This window comes from Carex rostrata, chromosome 6, assembly GCF_964058835.1.
Source record: "Carex rostrata chromosome 6, lpCarRost1.2, whole genome shotgun sequence".
In the NCBI taxonomy this organism is placed as follows: Eukaryota; Viridiplantae; Streptophyta; class Magnoliopsida; order Poales; family Cyperaceae; genus Carex; species Carex rostrata.
In genome coordinates this window covers 13,243,636-13,263,381 of record NC_135923.1, presented here as the reverse complement: position 1 = coordinate 13,263,381, position 19,746 = coordinate 13,243,636, and the positions used below count along the sequence as shown (strand labels likewise).

The 19,746-nt window shown below is 35.9% G+C and overlaps 2 protein-coding genes across 6 annotated transcripts; both read right to left on the bottom strand.

Moving 5' to 3' along the window:
* Positions 1-467: 467 nt before the first annotated feature.
* Positions 468-3,955, bottom strand: LOC144555935 (cysteine-rich receptor-like protein kinase 43). Its single transcript, XM_078304378.1, has 5 exons — positions 3,752-3,955; positions 3,512-3,651; positions 2,481-2,697; positions 1,383-1,780; positions 468-1,104 (listed from the first exon to the last, which is right to left on the bottom strand). Exons 1-5 carry the CDS (start codon positions 3,813-3,815, stop codon positions 745-747), a joined length of 1,179 nt encoding a protein of 392 aa, XP_078160504.1. The 5' UTR covers positions 3,816-3,955; the 3' UTR covers positions 468-744.
* A 4,273-nt stretch (positions 3,956-8,228) lies between these two features.
* On the bottom strand, positions 8,229-19,065 carry LOC144555036 (autophagy 2). 5 transcript variants are annotated; one of them, XR_013511941.1, is made up of 15 exons: positions 18,705-19,065; positions 17,398-18,368; positions 16,385-16,533; positions 16,009-16,235; positions 12,733-15,663; positions 12,517-12,629; positions 12,135-12,348; positions 11,515-11,628; positions 11,150-11,257; positions 10,807-10,939; positions 10,303-10,499; positions 9,895-10,091; positions 8,996-9,078; positions 8,836-8,903; positions 8,229-8,655 (listed from the first exon to the last, which is right to left on the bottom strand). XR_013511941.1 is itself a non-coding variant. In XM_078303233.1 (14 exons), exons 1-13 carry the CDS (start codon positions 18,888-18,890, stop codon positions 9,018-9,020), a joined length of 5,601 nt encoding a protein of 1,866 aa, XP_078159359.1. In that variant the 5' UTR covers positions 18,891-19,065; the 3' UTR covers positions 8,229-8,655; positions 8,996-9,017. The 5 variants fall into 5 exon arrangements, 2 of the variants coding, with proteins under 2 accessions (XP_078159359.1, XP_078159360.1); XR_013511942.1 differs by having other exon boundaries at positions 9,016-9,078; XR_013511943.1 differs by having other exon boundaries at positions 11,515-11,634; positions 12,140-12,348.
* Between the last annotated feature and the right edge of the window lie 681 nt (positions 19,066-19,746).

Here is a 19,746-nt window from a genome sequence, read left to right as displayed (position 1 = left end):
TCTTTAAAAAATAGATCAAACGTTTCTATTATATTTAAAGAAAAAATGACAAACTAATTTGAATTAGTAGAATTCCTACTCATCTAAATTTTTTTTTATTTTAAGATCGGTAAGAGTCTTATCGATCTTTTTATTCTATTAATTACAAGTATGATATACTCTTTCTTTCTGTTTCTCTCACCTTTTTTTTTTTTTTTTAATTTCTACGGATAAAAAATTACCACACAAAAGGCCTATTTTTTTTTTCCCCTTTTTCTTTTGCCCGTGCAAGGATGCAAGCTTTTAGCCCGACTCTCACCAAGAATTACAATCAAAACAAATCATACATATTGCTTGACAGCACCGATCCCAGAACACGTTCTACCTGAATTTGCCCGATCTTTCTATTCATATCATTATAAAATAAAAAATTAGATCGCATTATTTTGGAAGAGATGTCAAAAAAATAATACCACAGATAAGCACACTTCTGGTCTAAATATCCATCCTTGTTACCAATAAGATAATATGCCCTTTGTAAAACAACTACAGAATTATCTTTAAAGATAATTAGTTATTGCTAACTATTGTTCAATCAAAAGAATAATCTTAAGGAACCATAACAGTTATAAATACAATATCACTATCCAAAACGATTTTCTATTTACACAACAATAACTAATAAATGCTAGACTAACTTGTATCATTATATGTACAAATTGACTCTTGGGCTGAGCTAGAGCCAGAAGCCTTAGCCTTAGCCTTTCATGAAGAGGCCGAAGCAGAAGCTGAAGTGGAGGGGGTTAAGGTCGAATTAGAAGAAGAACCAATACCAGAGCCTATACTAGATGAATTTCTCGATGAATCCAGAGATTCACTGGTACAATGGGACCTATTTGTGTACCGGTGGCCAGGTATCCCAGGTCTAGAAGGCTCTTCTAGTGTACTGGGTTTTTTGGAAAAGATGATGCCAACCTGTCTCATGTCGGGACGCTGCTTTGGCTCAGCTTGTGTGCACAAGAGTCCAATGTGCACACATGTTATGACTTGATCCCAGTCCAAATTGGGTTGAATTTCTGGATCCACCATCTCAACGAATCTCCCCTCTTTGTAGAGCTTCCATGCCTATTAGGGTTGAGCAAAAAAATACAATCAATAAAAAGGAAGATGCAAAACTTCTTTTTATGGAAAAAATTACATGGTATTAAGTTCCTAAATATATCCTTAATACAAAACACAGAATCTAAAGAAGCACTACTAAGTGCAAACCATATCCAACCAGGATATTATCTCCAAAAATGTCTACTTCAAGAATTTTTTAATTGAATTTATCACTAGAATTGCGACTTTTAACTTATTTCTATATTCTTCATTCTCAAACACAGATACTCCGCAAAACTTACCCATTCAAGCAAACTCTTGCCATCGGTACCAGGAAGGGGCACAAAAGAGTGGCACTGCCGACCCATGATCAGCTCCAGAACCACCACCCCAAAACTGTACACATCAGCTTTAGGCGACAAAGACCCGTGCATGAGATACTCGGGTGCCATGTACCCATTGGTACCTGCCACACGGGTATTTACATGGCTCTCATCCTCAGGAAAGAGGCGGGCCATGCCAAAGTCAGCAATCTTTGGGACCCACCGCTGATCCAACAAGATGTTGGCGGCCTTGATGTCACGGTGTATGACAGGAATATGTGTGCCCTCATGTAGGTAGAGAAGGCCTTTTGCAACAGCCAGTATTATGCTGTACCGTCTCTGCCAGTTCAACTCAGCCCGTTTTGGGCATTCCTCATCTGAAATGTGTAACAAACACATGTGATTTTAGCCTTCATGAAAGAATGTTATACAATTCATCAAATTCAGCAATAACTCGAGGTATTAAAAAAAACAGAATATTTCCCTTAAAAATAGTAGATGTGCAATTTGGAAATCTTGTTATAATGATTTGTTCAAAAACATACTTCCCATTGTCATTTATCAAGAATTTACATTTCGTGTACTTTTGTGTAAAAAAAAAAATCATAGAGCACAGACTTGTTTGTAAGTTATATAAAAAAAAAATTCATACAGCAATAACTCGAGGTATTAAACTTATACTATTGACTACAATACGTTTAATTGATTGTCAGTGTAATTATATGTTCTTAACCTTTGTTTACATTAAAAAAATGTATAATTAAAAGTTTTTGTTGGCCCCCTCAATGATAAATTCTTGGCTCCCTCCCTGACTGCAAGGTTAGGTAAGAAGCAAAAAGACGGCATACGGTTGGCTTGCTTGTATTAGGACAGCAGTTGTTCTAATAAAACCCTAAAGTTAGCTCTCTTGTCATTATGAATCTCAAGAATCATTGGATCTTCTTAAATTTTTTGAGAATCATATCAATGAATAATAAACAATTAACAAGGTTAACACATATCAACAATTCCATCTAAAATCCCAAACCAATCAAGCATCTTTCCATGAAAAAGGGAAACAAAAAAGCCACAACTTACTGGATGAAAACAGGATCTTATCAAGGCTCTCATTTGCGACATATTCATACACAAGCAACCTATCATCACCATGGATGCAAAATCCATACAAGTGCACCACATTCTTGTGTTGTACACCTGACAATAGTGAAGCTTCATTTGCGAACTGATTCTCCCCCTGCCTTGACCCCACTGCCAGTCGCTTCACAGCTACCTCTCTCCCATCTCCTAATCGACCCTGACCAAAGTATTTTTATAGGTGCTAAGTTATTTATTCCTTTCATTATCTGGTGTTGAAATGTATTGTCCAGCATAGAACAAGTAAGAGTTTAGTATTTGTTTTGGGCTCAATTAAATGATGAAGGGTCAAGTGGCTTTCAACAAGTATGGATGTCGAAACAGGCATCTAATTTCAATTTGCACAAACCAGTTTAATGTAAATAATCTATTTTACACATCATGCCTGATTTTAAGGTGCTCCATTAACTGAGGTTTGAAACACTGAGTCAGATCAACCATTATAATAGTGAGTAGAACTAGGGTGTTCTTAAGCTCACCAAAGTGTTTGGTGAGCTTAACTCCAAAACCCGTCAAATCGGTTTCAAATGACGAATCCGAACCGTTGGAATCCGCCTACCTTACGAGTGATGCGTCTACATGTAAAAATTTTAAACATTCGAATTAATTTAGTATAAAGTCAATAGGTCAAAATTAGAAGGTTAATAAATTAATTTTAGTGCATTCATTTTTTGAACGCTTGACTTTATATTAAATTAATTCAAATGTTTAAAATTTTCACATGTAGATGCATCACTTGTAAGGTAGGTGGGTTTCAACGGTTCGGATTCGTCATTTGAAACCGATTTGACGGATTTTGAAGTTAAGCTCACCAAACACTTTGGTGAGCTTAAGAACACCCTAGTTCTACGCACTATTATAATGGTATACTCAAACTTTGTCTACGCTGCACATGTAAAAAGCCTATATGCATGGAAAATTCACAGATAAAAAAACTGAGATGCAAATAAATTTGTCAAGATTTTGCAATTTACCTTAAATACTGGACCAAATCCTCCTTCCCCAAGCTTCTCACTAAATTTCTTGGTGGCAGCCACGAGTGTGTCATACTGAAAAACTTTCCTTTCCATCTCTACAATTACTTCTATGCTTTCCTCTCTATGCATCTTGTTCCCTGGCTCAATTTTACACCTCCCAAATTAGTCCAATCGACCCATTTTACCAATTAAACCCTGATTCAAAACGAAAATCTTGAGTACATGGATATCGATTACCTGAATCATGGGGGTTTGTGAACGGATTTATGAGCTTCTGGAGTATATTCCTCGTCTTCCTCATGATTCATAGGAGAGAGAAGAGAAACAACGGATGAATCTTAAACCAAGAAATTAACTCTTCTGTAGAAGGTTAAACCAGTGGAGCAGTACCGTAGCTCTTCTCTTCTGTTGGTTCTCCGACATTTAGTTTTTGCAATTGCAGTTTAAAGGGTTTCTTTCTTTTCTTCCAGCGAGTTGTTGAAACTTCTCTTAATTTCTCATTTACCCTTGAAATCTTTATTATATCTAATAACTCCCTAAACTCTTTTCACCCTTTTCTATTTACCCCTAGACTTTATTTTTTCCAATTTTATCCTCCTTCTTTCTCAACTCTTTTCCAAAATATCAAATCAAACATGCTTCATGCTTCAAATAAAATCAAGCATGATGTTAAAAACTGAAATCAAGATAACTTCAAAGTTCAAACCAATACCACGTCCCGTCAGACTAGGCACAACAAGATATTTATAAAAGAGGGAACTGATTTAGAGCATATTAGATATAGCCTCGTATAAAAGAGGGAATCAAATCAAGTTCACTTCTATTTTAACTATTTACTCAACGAACTATGCACTCAACAGAGTTGTGTCAAGACATTATCATAGAGCAATAGAAATAGGTTATTCACCTCACAAATTGTAGTACATCTTAGCAGAAGCATGCTGGTGCCTTATGAATAAGAAAGATGGGATCACTTTAATTCAGTTCCCTTATGAAATCCTGCTGTCCATCATGCTTGATTTTGTTCGAAGCATGAAATATGCTTGATTTGATATTTTGGGAAAGAGTTGAGGAAGAATAAGGATAAAATTGGAAAAAATTAAAGTCTGACAATGAATAATTAGTTCAGGGGTAAATAGAAAAGGATGAGCAAAGTTAAGGGAGTTATTAAATATAATAAAGACTTAAGAGATAAATAAGAAATTGAAAAACTCTGGGAGATACATAAGAAATTAACCCATTTTTCCATCATCTTTTATGAATTCAATTTTTTGATCCCAGACCGTGTTGAAACTTGCTGCTAATGTCTTTTCCACTTTATCTTTATGAATTGAATATTTTGATCCAAGACTAGGGAGTGTCAATGGGTACTTTAATGTGTGGGTGAAAGTATTTTCATACTCACACTCATCTATTTAACGGAAAAAAAAATTATCCTTATTTATACGAGAGCTCAAATGTTCTATTACTTTGTTTCAATCTTATCTTTCATTTTTATTTCAGATTTTAAAGTTCAAACAAATTATCTAGACAACTCAAAATGATATGCTTGGGACCAATTTTTATAATTTTTTAGAAACTTTTTATTATTTTTTAAGATAAATACAAAATCATTGTTTTTCTAAAAAATTTAGACCAACTAAACACAGTGATTTTATACCTATCTTAAAAAATAGAAATTGTTTTTCAAAAAATATAAAATTTGGTTCCAAGTACATTTTAATGTAGATATCATTTTGAGCGGTCCGAATCGTTTGTTTAAACTTGAAAATAAAAAATAAAGATATGAAATATGATTGAAACATGAAAACAATATGACATTTGAGCCATCCTCATAAATTAAATGTAAAATAAATTATCAGTATTTGTCTTATCAAATACAATACTGATCAAATAAATGACTAAAAAAGTGTCATTAAAAAAATATATACAAGTCATGATAACCTATATCATATCATCCATCATCTCTCTCTCTCTCTCTATATATATATATATAGAGAGAGAGAGGTGGGCTACGGTGAGTTGCGAAGTAAAACGCGTTTCTACTTCACGCCGTATTTTTATTTTGAAAGTCCAAACGACCGATCCGAACCGTTAGATGTTTAATCCATATTGAAATGTGCTTGGAGACCAAATTTTACATTTTTTGGAATTTTTTTACTATTTATTAAGCATTTTTGAAAATTGCTGTTTTGCTGTGAACAGTAAAAACAGTAAAATTTTCTGGACCATCAGATCAGCGACTTTCAAAATTGCTTAATAAATAGTAAAAAAAATTCCAAAAAATGTAAAATTTGGTCTCCAAGCACATTTCAATATGGAGAACAAGATGAACGGTTCGGATCGACATTTTGAACTTAAAAATCACAAAATATGAGCGTGAAGTAAAATAGTCGCTTTACTTCACAACTCACCGTAGCCCATCTCTCTCTCTCTCTCTCTCTCTCTATATATATATATATATGGGTTATGGTACATTGCAATGTATAAATATTTTTATACATTGGACTAATAATCACCGGATTCGAAGTCCAAATAACTGATCCAAACCGTTTATCTTGTTCTCCATATTAATATGTGTTTGGAGACCAAATTTTATATTTTTTGAAAACTTTTTACTATTTTTTTTAGATTTATTGAAAATCACTGTTTTCAGACAAATCTGAACCATAAGAAAACAACGATATTCAATAAATCTAAAAAAATAGTAAAAAATTTTCAAAAAATGTAAAATTTGGTCTCCAAATACATATTAATATGAAGAACAAGATTAACGGTTTGGATCGGTTATTTGGACTTTAAATCCGGTGAATTATAGTCCAATGTACAAAAGAGGTTATACATTGCAATGCACCATAACCCAACTCTCTCTCTCTCTCTCTCTCTATATATATATATATATATATATATAGAGAGAGAGAGAGAGAGTATAGCTGAATTGCTACTGGTAGCACTTCGACTTAAGTGCTTACGGGATCAAATTTTAGTATTTGATATTTAAACAACAAATTCAAACATTAGATTTCAATCTATATTAAAATGTGCTTGGAGACCAAATTTTATATTTTTTGGAATATTTTTACTATTTATTAAGCTAGTTTGAAAACCGCTGTTTTTATTAAATTTCTACAACATTGAAAAATAGCGATTTTCAAACCAGCTTAATAAATAGTAAAAAAATTTCAAAAAATGTAAAATTTAGTCTCCAAGCACATTTTAATATAAAGATCATGTTGAGCAGTTCGGATCGATCATTTGGATTTTCAAATCGCAAAATATGAGAGTGAAATAAAATAGTCGCTTTACTTCGCAACTCACCGTAGCCCATCTCATATCATATTATATAATGTCACAACTCCTTATGAGTATATATCTATTTCTATAAAAAAAAATTATAATTATTTAAGTTAACGATCATTTTTTATCCATATCCAACATATCCAATTATCCATACCTGTTTTTTTGGATACGAAACTGATCATATAAACGGATAAAATCATGCCATTGACACCTCTAAGGTTACTATTGATGGATGAGCTGAAGGTGATTCGGTCCCTTACAACACTTACCACCCGTAGTTTACTCGTCTTTTTTGTACCTTCAATGGGTCCGTAGTGCGTACACGATTGGTGCAGATAATCTGATTGTGCAAACAAAAATTAGAAAGCCAAATGAGACGTAAGACATTCACCTCCACCTACTTTAACAGTTAAAGAACTAGTCCATTATGTATCGGCAGATTAATTCTTAATCCACCATCGTTAACACCTATCATAATTCATAAGATACGTCCTCTCAGATGAGGCAGATGAATAAAAATAGGTAGCAGAAGCTCATTAATTATTTATTGGAAGCGTCTAATTGTCCACAGTTTTTTGTTCACCATTTGTCCACAGTTTTGACTTGCGCAAATATTGTAAAATTACTTCTACATGTTGTATAATTATACAATATATCACATAAAATATATCAGTTAATCACAAAACATCCAGCAACTATTTGAAGTGATCCCATGATAGTTAGAAAAAGATTGCAACTTGCACAACAGGACAAAATAAATGTACTTTCAAATTGTACTTTCGAAAATTACAGTTATAGAAAATTATTGGCAGTTAGAATTAGTTATTAGCGGTTATTGGCAGTTAGAGTTAATTATTAGCGTCCGCACTGGGTTGAATCTTGTATACTATAAAATTGAATCTTGTATAAAGTAAAATTTTCAATTGAATCTTGTATACTATAAAATTGAATCTTCTACACAGTAAAATTTACAATTGAATCTTGTATACTGTAGAATTGAATCAGCAGAACTGAAAAATTGAATCTTGTATACAGTAGAATTTTCAATTGAATCTTGCATACTGTAAAATATATACTGTAAAATTGAATCTCGTATACTGTAAAATTTTCAAATAATACTGTAAATTTTCAATTGAATCTTGTATACTGTAAAAAGATAGTTAGATGAAAGTGAATAAGGTTGTGAACAAATAATGAACAAAACCCAGTGGACATAAACCTTTTATCTTATTTATTATATTGTACAACTCACATATTGGTATACACTTTCTAACATTCATGAATCATAACAGTATAGAGATCGAATCAGCATATGGACCCACCTCGTTCCCGAGGATTGGTAGCTGCTAGTCAGCCAGGAAGCACATGTTACAGTAAAATCTGTTTAGTGTTGCAAGTCCAAGAAATAAGGTAGCATTCAACATTATCCCTTGTGAAAGCAACAACTAAAACAGGAAACAATCGGTAGCTCAAATGAATGATTTATGCACCCATAAACCTTTCTTCTTGTTTTTTTTTTTTTTTTTTTCTCCTTTTACTAGAACAAACAACTAGAAAATAAATGTACAACCACACTATATTTTACAACAAAAAGAAAAGAAAAGAAAAAAACAAGCCCAGTTTTCACACATTGAGAATCAGATTGGCCAACCTAGGCTATTGCCTTCTACAAAACTTTCACAATTGATGGGAGGCACTATTGTAGCCAACCCAATTACAGCCAACAGCTCCACAAAAATTGGAGAGGCAAAAAAGACATTTGTTATTTACATAATATACAACAAACGCTAATAAATTATTATCACCAAACCAAAGAATTCCATTTGAATGCAAGTATTCACCTGCAATGTTTCAGGAAAAAGGGCATCAAATTTTAAGGAGAAACAAGGTTTATAATGTCAACTGCCTATCAATCAGTACAGGATCTGCAACAATTAGTTCTGGTATCTCAGTTTCCACAATACCTTACTGGTATGGTATGGGCACAGTATTCTTTAAGTGATCACAAAATGTTGACTTACACTGTACAATGCCGGGTCTGCACGATACAAGCCGTGGCTTTGTAAAATGCAATAGCACCAGTGCCCAGCTAAGTGATATAACAGGAAACAATGTCACTAAATTCACTTATAGAGCTACGAACAAGCAAGAACCAAAAAATATTCAAATTATAGTGTCTACCTAAGATTAAACAGCCGTACCGCTATGACTGAGAAGGCCCAAGATACTTATCCATAGATTCTCTCTTGTGCTCAGGATCCAGGCTGCAAGTAAAGATAATTTTTATTATCAGCCAAGATGATTTTGTTGATTTCCAGTTCTAAGTCTTCTGTTGTTCAATTGTGGGATATTTTACAGTTTTCCTGATTAAGTTTGTGCCAATTATTTTAGTTTCACCAATTCTAGAAACACATATCCCATTACCTAAAAAGAAGGGTAATGCCACCACACCTCCCCTAAACCTTTCAAGTTGAAACAATTACCCTCCTAAACTTGTGGTGATAAGAAACAAAGATGAAAAATACCCCAGCAATTTAGTATTTCTTGAAGTTCTTTTATTAATTTGGAAACTCGACATTTTCATTTAAAAATGGAAATTTTCGTTTAAATTTTCTCGAGTTTTATATTAAAATTCAATAAACTATACCAAATTTTATGGATTTCAAAATAATATTTTGTAAATGAATAAAATTATCATATAATATTCAACACAAAAGTTAATTAATTATACAAAATTGTATATTTGTTTCTAATCGTTTTCTAAAAATAAATTATCTAATTTGCCATTTTGTCTTTAAAGTTAAGAAACAAAGAATGATTAAATATAATTTTATGGATGTTTAAGGGTATTTTAGTCATTTTATCACTGTAAAATTAACAGTGTTAAGTGAATGGTTGGGGGCCTGATTGTCACACATTGAAATCAAGGGCAATGGTATAAAATTAAAAAAATTCAGGGCTAATTGTCACAAAGTGAAACTTTTGAGGAGGATGTGGTGGTATGAAAAAGGGAAAACATATTTCATCATGACCGGTAACAACTTGTACCAGCACCAACCAAAGAGAGAAAAATCAAGTACCTATTTCTCAGTCCGAGAAGCGCATAGTGCACAGCGCCAGCAGAGGCAGATATAGGAGCTATGACAGCACCAGGGGCAGAGCGGAAAGCAGTTGCAAAGGCAGACCCTGCCCCGGCCCCATGTTGGTACACCTTTAGAGGAGTCCTAATTAATGCAGAGGCTGTCCGTCCTAGACCTTCTGTTAAACTCTCATAAGCCTGGTTGTAAGAAAATATTATGATTTATGAGACGTGATATATCTTATGTCCATTATCTTGTAGCAATAGTACAGTGCTGAATTGCTGATATAATTGATACAAACTATTAATTAGATCGGAACAAAACAGAACATGAATAAAAAGAAATTATCAATTACTTAATTCCTACATTCAAATTTGCTAAAGACAAGCTTAAAACAGGATAATGTACCTGTTGTATTCCCTGCTGTGCATCCTCAGGCTGATTTGACCTAACATTTGTTTTTTTCCTTCCATCAGATTGGGGCATAGGTGGAACAGTGGTCAGGATGCATTCAGTCTTTAGCAATATCTCATGGGCCCCAGCAGCCAGATGTACACCCAGGCCAACCGCTTCTATGGAGATGCTTCTTATAAATGCTACAGCACCTATATCAAGCATTTAATTGACATCTAAGTTATGGTTTCTGATACGGAACAGCAAGGAACACTTGTATAAAGTCAATTAACCTCTTGTCAGTTGCCCCACAGTAACATGTTTGAATGTAACTGGGAATGTATAACTGTGTTCTATTAATAATATAAAACCAGCCCTTATTGGTAATGGATGGTTAATTTCAGTCCCCAGCCTGACCAATATATAACAGGCACTGCTCTGTGCAGAGCCTGCTTGAATGTAATCTTTCATTAGTGCAATTTATTGTAGAATTACACAATTCAAAACATAGATAATTACCTCTTTGCATTCCCTTAAGCAACTTCCCATCCTTTCTGTAGCTTTTGATAGGCAAGGAGACAAGCTTTGAAGTGCCTGAGCTCACTGCAAATAATGATCTTACAGGAGGCAGCCCCTTGAGTAGCTTATGAACCTGTATTCACCATGGAAACCATACAATGCTGTTTTCAGTTCTCAGCTTTTTACTACTTTATCAAACTACTTTATCCTTTTGTCCTTGGATTTGATGTCTTTAATTAAATTGGTAGCATTCCTACTTTTTGCCAAAAAGAAAAATAAAATAATAATAAGGCAAAGAATTATGTTTGTGCAAAGAATACTAAATAAAAGTGTTTGTAACTACCTGATTATGAGAAATGTCTTCCAACCATTCTGCAAGTACAGTTTCACATATGCTACCCCACCCAAAAACACCAACAGCAGAAACACTCTTCAGTTTCAAATCAATTCCCTTAAAAAACAACATAAAAAGATCATGTCACAAAAGGAATTACACAGAAGAAACATAGTAGTTGTTTAGAGAACAATTTTTTAAAGAAAATACAAATTCCTAGTTCTACCTTCCATACTCCCTGTATGTAAGGTAGAACTAGGAACTCAAATTGCATGCATCAGAATCTAACAAAGATTGAATAAGTGGCACAGGGAACATCTTGGAAAAAAAAATATTGAGTTTATATTAAACCAGTAAAGTAATCCAAAAAGTACCTTCCACAGGACCAAGTTTAGAAGTTCTGCATAGTTTCCTCTGCTTAGTGCAACTGGATCAAATTGGCGCGGAATATAATCAACCCTCACTACAAGAGGTCTTATAGCAAATTTCTGAAATAATACAAAGTAACAAACTGTTAGATATTTGACATAACAGTATAATATCATGATTGTGCTCACACACCCAGGGTTATACAAGGAAGCTTCTCGATAAAACTAAGATCAAGGTTTGGGTAGTTAATTGTTGTGGCGAGAAAGAAACCGCCATACATTCTCGGGGAAGGTGAAAGATATGAGAACTCTTCTGTAAGAGGCTGCGACTGACATTCAACAATGGCTGAATCACTGCTAAAGCAGACTTCTCTCATTATGGGAGATTTTGATACAGGCTCCTGTATTGTGTGTTTTTTACTTTTTCTCGATTAAGACTCTCTTGTAACAAACATACCAGCACAAAGTGGTATAGCTCATTTATTTTCCCTTCCAATTAAGTATATGTTTGCAGCTAACTAAATGCATTTTCCTTAATTTTTTTCTTTTTCTAACAAAAGATAAGCAACAGTAACATCACATTAAAAATTACATGGTAGCCAGGACAAGTATAACCTAGTAATGACCTGAAAAAAAGGAAGCAGAGCTTCTTCAACAATAGCCTGGCTTCTAGAGGAGCTGGTGCTTCCTCTTGCTGAGGCCTCAAGCTGATCACTGTCATGAGGGAGCAGGCCCGACGAGTCTGGGTCATTGCCTGGATCATTCCGGAAGAAGTTCACCATGAAGTTGAGCTGTCCTTGATCCAGATGCAGACGCAGCGGGAAAATTTCAAGCTGCAACCTGTTAAAAATCATTTGATTTTAGCAGGATAGAGCGTGGCAAATAATAATCATAAAATCTACGAAGTTCCTCTCATTGGTAGATCTAGGTTCTGTGCATCTGTGCAGTTCAAGACTTCTATTCACTGCTCCAGTAACTACTCTTACACAAAATTAAACAATTACATACCTGTAATCCTCCAAAGGAGTAGGTGGTTCTGGTCTAATGGATTCCAGTTCGAGCTTAAATGCCTTGGAGCAAGATTCTCTAGGGTAATCTTTTGAAGTATACCGCCCCAATATCTTTTGCAAAATGAAAAAAAAAAAAAAAAACAAACATGAGCACCAACACCAGCAAAAAGTTAGATCCAACACATTAAAAAGAGTCCACAGGTCCCTCCAGTACCATTTTCCAAGGGGCATTCTTGCTCCTGTCAAAGAGATTCATGTCCTGTGTCGAGACACACATCTTCGAGACACGAATTTCATCATCAGGATACATGTCGTAAGACAGATCCAATCCCAACAACATAAGCTCCAGGCATGAATCTCCATCCCTCCGATTAACCTGTGAACTACATGATGGACTTTCCTTCGACCTGTCAGACCAGTCATCTCCCGCAAACATTCTCAAACTCACATCAATTGCTGTAAGAGCTACTTGCCCTTTTAAGTTGCATGGGACCTCAGCACTTTCAACTGTGTCGAAATAATAACTGCCTCCTTGGTCAGAGCTGTCCCCTTCAGTACTGTTTCTTGCTTCAGAAATGTGATCCTCTACTATGTTCAAGGGCCCATCACCATACCATCCGCCGGCACCACGATCCGCATCCCCATTTGATGAAGCTGAAACTCGATTTCGAGCTGAAGAGGAAGGGAAGTCTGGTGAACAGTACGCGTCGATAATTTCAGGTGAGAAGGAAGAAACATATTCTCCTCCTGCTGCATCTTCATATGGTAGATTTACAGCGTAGTAATCAAATGGCCCATTTCTCTCTTCTGCATAAAAGGCATTCTCAACTATCTCATCTAGCAGTCCTCCAGCTCTAGATCCTTCTTGACTGACTGACAAATTTTCATTTTCACCCTCAGAAACTCCAGAATGACTTGGACTGAGCCCTTCAGTCTCCTTCATTTGCATGCTATTCCATCTGGACTGCAAATGGGCCACTGCATCCTGCATGTCGGGTGCGTAAATCTGCTGTAGCTGGGACGCAACCCGGATGAGGCCAAACAAGGTGTCGTGGCACACACTTATGTTAAAACTTGAATCTGACATCTCGAGCTTCCAAAAAGAACCACTTGTTCTTAAAGCAGCAGCAATAAGTGTGTTTTGTGCAACTCTGACATACCCAACCTTTCTGAGGTAATCTGGGTTGCTGCCATGAGCAATAATTTCAGACCCATCTGACTCACAAATAAGAAGCCCAAGATCTTGCAAATGGATATCGTGATCAACTGAGTTGGAGTTGGACATGGTATTGTTTGAGATACTTAGAGAAGATGCAGCCAGAAGGCAGGCCACATACTGCCTCACCATCTCCTCATCAGGTCCAAAGAAAAAACTGGGCCCTATACTAGAAGTTTCTGTATTTTCTGTAGGGTTCTGCACATGGGGTTCATAACTCACGGCCACATCCACCAAATCCAAGTAAAAGGATGAAGTGCCAACAGTCTGGCTATTTTCTGCCCCATCCATGCTCGACTCTTCAACATTTTGCGAAGGCAGGCTGAAGAAAAGAATAATTGCATTTATCCAATCTAACCGGCCACCTGGGGCAACTACTGTTCCACAACACACTATTACAGAAGTATAGGTCTCCAAATGATTTGAATTAAATATGGTTATGAAAGAGGTACCGGCTTTCCCACAAGACAGTGCATTTGTACCAACACCATCACCACGGCCAGAAGCTGAATCAGAGCAAACCAACAAAAGGAAGTCTTTACTACTGTCCATGTCAGAAATATGGGGCTGGTTTACCAAAGAGCCCCAAAGTTTCCCCTCACCATGGTTCACCCACATAAATCGTGCATCTTTCACCCCACCGAGATTTGAAACAGAAAGCACTTCGAAATCCTTGATACATAATTTCAGGCCCTTCCAGGAGCCCTTCAGTTCTCTCTGTAACAAATGGCTTACCTCCATTACCTCATCGAGCTGGGCAGAAATATCTAAAGTCCCACATTCTAAAAAGACAGAAGTCTGAAGAGAAGAATTGTCATTTGAAATCAACTCATTTCTTTCCTGGACTTCTCCCTCACTAGTGTTAACCACATTATTTGACAATCCTCCAACAGCTTGATCTACGAGTGAAACCAGCAGTTCATAATGTTTCTTGGAAAGATCAATCAAAACACGGCTTAGTTTCACATGTAATAAGAACTGTGCACTTAGAATAAGCTCCTGACGAATATTCGAGCACATATCATGTAAATCTCCCAAGCTAGTTGATGAGGAAAAACCGGATCCTTTACCGGCACGCTTTTTCATGCTCCTTTGATTGTGCAATGTCGCCAGACTCCATGCCCGAGATAAAATCCTAGGATCCATCACACGGCCCGTTTGCCAGCTGAAATTTATTCCAAATCCATGTTCAACAGTAGAATTGCTGGTTGAGATGATCTTAGTTGCAGAGAAAATTTGGTTACAAGGCTCTATTAGATAAGCATCCAAGTTTTGCACATCTAAATGGACTGAACTTGAGGAAGAAGCAGTTTGACAGTCACCCGACATCTCTATTTCGTGTTCCTTTGGATTTAGAGATAACAGATGGTCAAACACAACAACCTTGTCAAATGCAGATGGGTACCTGAAGTCCCGATTGAACTCTGATGGGAAGCATAGAAATATCCTCAATGGTTGAAGTACTAATCTACCCTTGCAACTTGATCTTGGGGGCTCACTTTTAACTGAAGATTTAGCAACTTTCATTTTAGTGCTTCTTGGGCTTTTCTTAAGAGAACTTTCAACTCGGTTCACGAATTTCATGAGCATGTGTACCAAATGGAAATGAACCCAGAAGGTGAAAGGAGGCAGAGACATGACAAGAGATGCAGTAGTTGAATTACTATTTGAACCTGTGGAACTGGTAGCATACGTGCAGTTGCATTTACCAAAAGATTTCAACAGAGAAACCCTAACAAGCCCAATTTGGGTATTTGTACCACATCTGACAGCATCAGGTTCCTCGAATGAAAATAGTGGTAGAAAGGCTTGTATATCTCTCTTCAAATGGGGAGTTAAGAGGCTCTGCTCGTTGCAATGACCATCATAAAATTCATCAACACTTATTTGCCCGATTGAGGCTCTCAACTTCAGATCATGAGGATAAGTCTGTTAACATAACTCAGAATTTTAGCAACTAAGCAAAAAAAAATCAAATAAAGCAGTTGATCATCAATTAACCAAATTCATGCAAATTAGGTCTTATTGTGTAATTGCACCTTAATCAAGCTCAATATTAACATAGTATTGGCCTCTAATCTATTCCCAATTTATTAAACAAACATTTAGCATTAAGAAAGAAAGATGATACCCAAAAAGGGAAAATCATTCTAGTTCCCTCTTCTGGTACATATGGGCACCAGATCTAATTGAAGTTAATTAACATCCACCATGGTAATCCCTAAAGGTGAAGGTACAAAATAGAAAGGTAGAACTAAAAATTTCAATGTGTACCTCCACATCAACAGAAATCTCCTGGAACCGGGCTTCCAAATGTTGCAGTTTTATGTTGTTAATATCTCTTTCGGTAGCTGAGGATTGGCCAGGATGCACGGATGAAAAGCAGCTCATGTAGAACTCAGATTCCCTACTCTCTGTAGTAAGAGGCCTTTGTTCATCAAAGTAAATTATGACGCATATCTCAGAAATTGAAGCATGCAGTGTTTTCTCAGTGAGTTGCTCTGCATATACATTGCAAAAAATAATTTAAAAATAAAACCTTGATGAACCCTAGTCCCTAAAGAGCATACTCATAACTTTTTTTCTGTATCAACATATGAACCGCAAGAACAAAAGCATAAGACAATTGTATAATAAGGAAAAGACGAACCTGGAGGAAGATGGTTAACTCCAGAGGCAAGGGTGTTTGCAAAAGTTATGGCATTGAAGACAGAACATGTCCAGTTCCATATGCCGCTGTTCCCTGTCACCATTTGTGAGCTCCTCATGCCCTCAAAGCACTCAAAAAATTGATCGATGCTGCAGAGAGGTACCAATATATCACTTTGATTTCCTATATTAAACTCAAATAATAATACACAAAAAAACATATTTAAATCAAGGATAATATCCCTGTTTCAGTTAGGTTCTATTGGACATAACAGTTATGATTCTCTGGTACAGCAGATGCACTGATTTGACCACTTTTTCTTTTTGCAAAAAAAGGTGGCACAAGGTACACCTGTTTTAAATTTTATTTTAAACACCCATAAAATGCTTGCAATCATAGAATTATCCCAGTATCAGATATAGACTGTCACCTAGACCCTTTCATATGCATAACAAAACATCAAAGGAAAACAAACAATATAACGAGCACCCTGTAAAGTATCAGCAACATTCACTGACCTAACCAACTCTTCCTCAGTATACATTTCTCAGCCAACTAGCTAGAGAGAGAAAGAGGAAGAGTACCGGTTTCATACTCATTCCATCATGCACTTATTAGCCCATGAAACTCTAGAACCAACAGACAAAAGCTCACAACAGATTAAAGACCTTTTTACAACGAGGCCAACAGAAGCAATTGCCAGCAAGCTTTCCTGATTCTCCCATTCTGGTACCACTGATTTGACCAATTATTAAACCAGATTTTTCTGAATCCTGGTTCATATTTTGGGAGAACATGACCAAATTGGGAAATCATTACTTTAATAGCCAAAACAGGTACAAGTATCTCCTGGCCAATATTTTGGGAGAACAGGTTGAAATTGTATTCATCACAATTATGAACCACGAGGGACAGGTATTCATGGCAGAAATTTTTAGAAAAAAACAAACTATGTGGGAACATAAATGACAACAACAGGAGCTTATCAACAGAATCCTTCAAAAGATTCGAACCTTGCATCGTCATCGTAGTCGGAATCAACTGCACCTTGTTCATCCTTGTCGGCCAATTTTGGCACCCAATTTTGGATAAAATGAGTTCCCGTAAGAAAATTATCTTGCATCTTCTCTTGCACCTTCGGTGTCTGAACCTCAACCTTGCTAGTATTTCCCACCGAACTCATATTTAATATAGGACTAGATGAAGATAAATCAATTCCCTTATGCACATTATTCCTTGAAGAGACCAAATTATTTTGCAAAGATTGCCAGATAGCTAAGGCCCAATCGACGGTACTAGGTCGCACATTTAATTCCAAGGCATGAACAAAGACATCAGCATCCAACTTTTGGAGACTCAACGACCCATTTTTCCATGGAATGCTTAAGTTCAGTGTCCCAGAAAACCCACCAATTGGCCCTTTCAAAACAGGAGTAGTAATATCTCCAATTGAACTATTGTTTTTCTCTAATTTATCCATTTGAAGGAACTCCAAGACCGCCTCTTTGAAATTCATGAAATTGTTTAATTTCACTGATGCATCCTCAGAAAGGCATGTGCCAAACTCAGTCTCTTTAATTCGTAGAACAAGAGATCGATTGGATGCTGAATTTCTCACATCAGGGCTTGTTGATGGGTCAAACACAATGTAAATGTTTTTTATCCTGATGTGAAAACTAGTTAAAAACCATTTTACAGCATTTGCAATTCTCTTGACCCCCTCATCGACGTCCCGAGAGGTGACACTGTTAAGAGAGGTATATCCAGGGTCGGTTTTTTGGGGATCTATTGCTTGTTGAGTTTGAGTGTTACTTGAAGAAGTTGAACAGTCGGAACTTGATATGGGAATGTCGGTTGTGATGTATGGTGCAATTATAAGCTCTAATTCTTCAATTTGAATCTCACAACTTTTCAGCTTTAAAGGTATTTTGATGGAGAGGGATTTCATTGATCCTTCCTTTAGCATCACTGTTGAACCAACCAACTGCAAAAGAATAAGAGATGGTATGGTTTCATACTGTACGAAATAAACAGGATGTATTCGAGACCACATACCGCAAGATTTGCCTGTTTTAATATCCCAGACATATTTCATGTTTTAATTACATAATTGAAGTTTATTTAAGCCATATTGGGTTCTAACACAGCCTCCTGATGCACTGTAATCTCTGATAAATATTCATCATAAACACAAAAACCCTAAACATTGCCAAATTTGTGGCCAATTAATACTCCTGCCACAAATATCACGCACCCAGTTCAATGCCCCCGAGTAAAATTACTAGAAAGAAGAGAGAGAGAGAGAGAGATCAAGGCATGCCTTTTCGTTAATAAAATCCGCATTGATAGCGAGGTCGGAGAGGTGAAGCGTGCCCTTAGTAAGCTGCACATCGAGCTGATCGAGATCGATATCGCCAAGCAACAAGTCCCCCAATTTCTTCTTCAGCAAGGATTTGCACAGCCGCTTGATAAGAGTAGTCCCGGAGAAATCCCATGAAAACCCCATAATTTCAACTTTTCGCCTCCTTTCTCTCGTTTTCTAATCTCCTCGGTTTTGAGGCTGTTTCTTCAAGCTGAGAGATCGATTGTCTGATCTGGTGGGAAGAAGAAGGCCATATGCCGAGGCGAGGTGACGTGTGGAAGTTGGAGAGAGAGATGTTGGGATGAAAAAAGGAGAAAGAGGTAAAGAAGTGGAAGCCATTATCTTCCCCTTTTCTCCCTCGTATATAACTGATGGTGACGGCGTGGGGCCGTTTACTGAATAGTACAGTGCTTTACCATTTGATTGTCTTATTTGTTTAGGTTATGTAGGTGACGTATTATGTTATTAATTAATTAATGATATGTGCATAATATAATCAATTTTTTTTAATATATGTTTTGTTAAATAGAAAGAAATCATTCTAGAGAAACAATATGCTGAATTTGTCTTTTAAGTTTGTAAAACAATAAAATAGCAACACAATATTTTATCAATATAAAACTGAAGTACTTAAATTGTCCTTGTATCAATATTTTACTGCTAATAAAAATGTTGTACAGAGCAACAAATTTAGGTAAATTGTCTGGAGGAGAAGAGACTTTGCGTAGTTCCCCAAGTTTTCAAATTTTTTATTAATACCTAAAAAAATAATCAAAATATCAAATATGCTCTTTGCTTTTTTTTTTTTTTTTTTTTAAATGCCCTGATCGCCCGGCTAAGAGGTGGCCATTCAGGGGCGGGGCGGTCAGTTACAGTATTTTTTTTTTAAAGAAATCTTAATATTTTCATCTAAATAATTTTGTGGAGTTTTAATTTTCTTGTTTATAGTATAATTGATTATTAGAGCATGCATATTCCAAGTATAGTATAATTGATTATT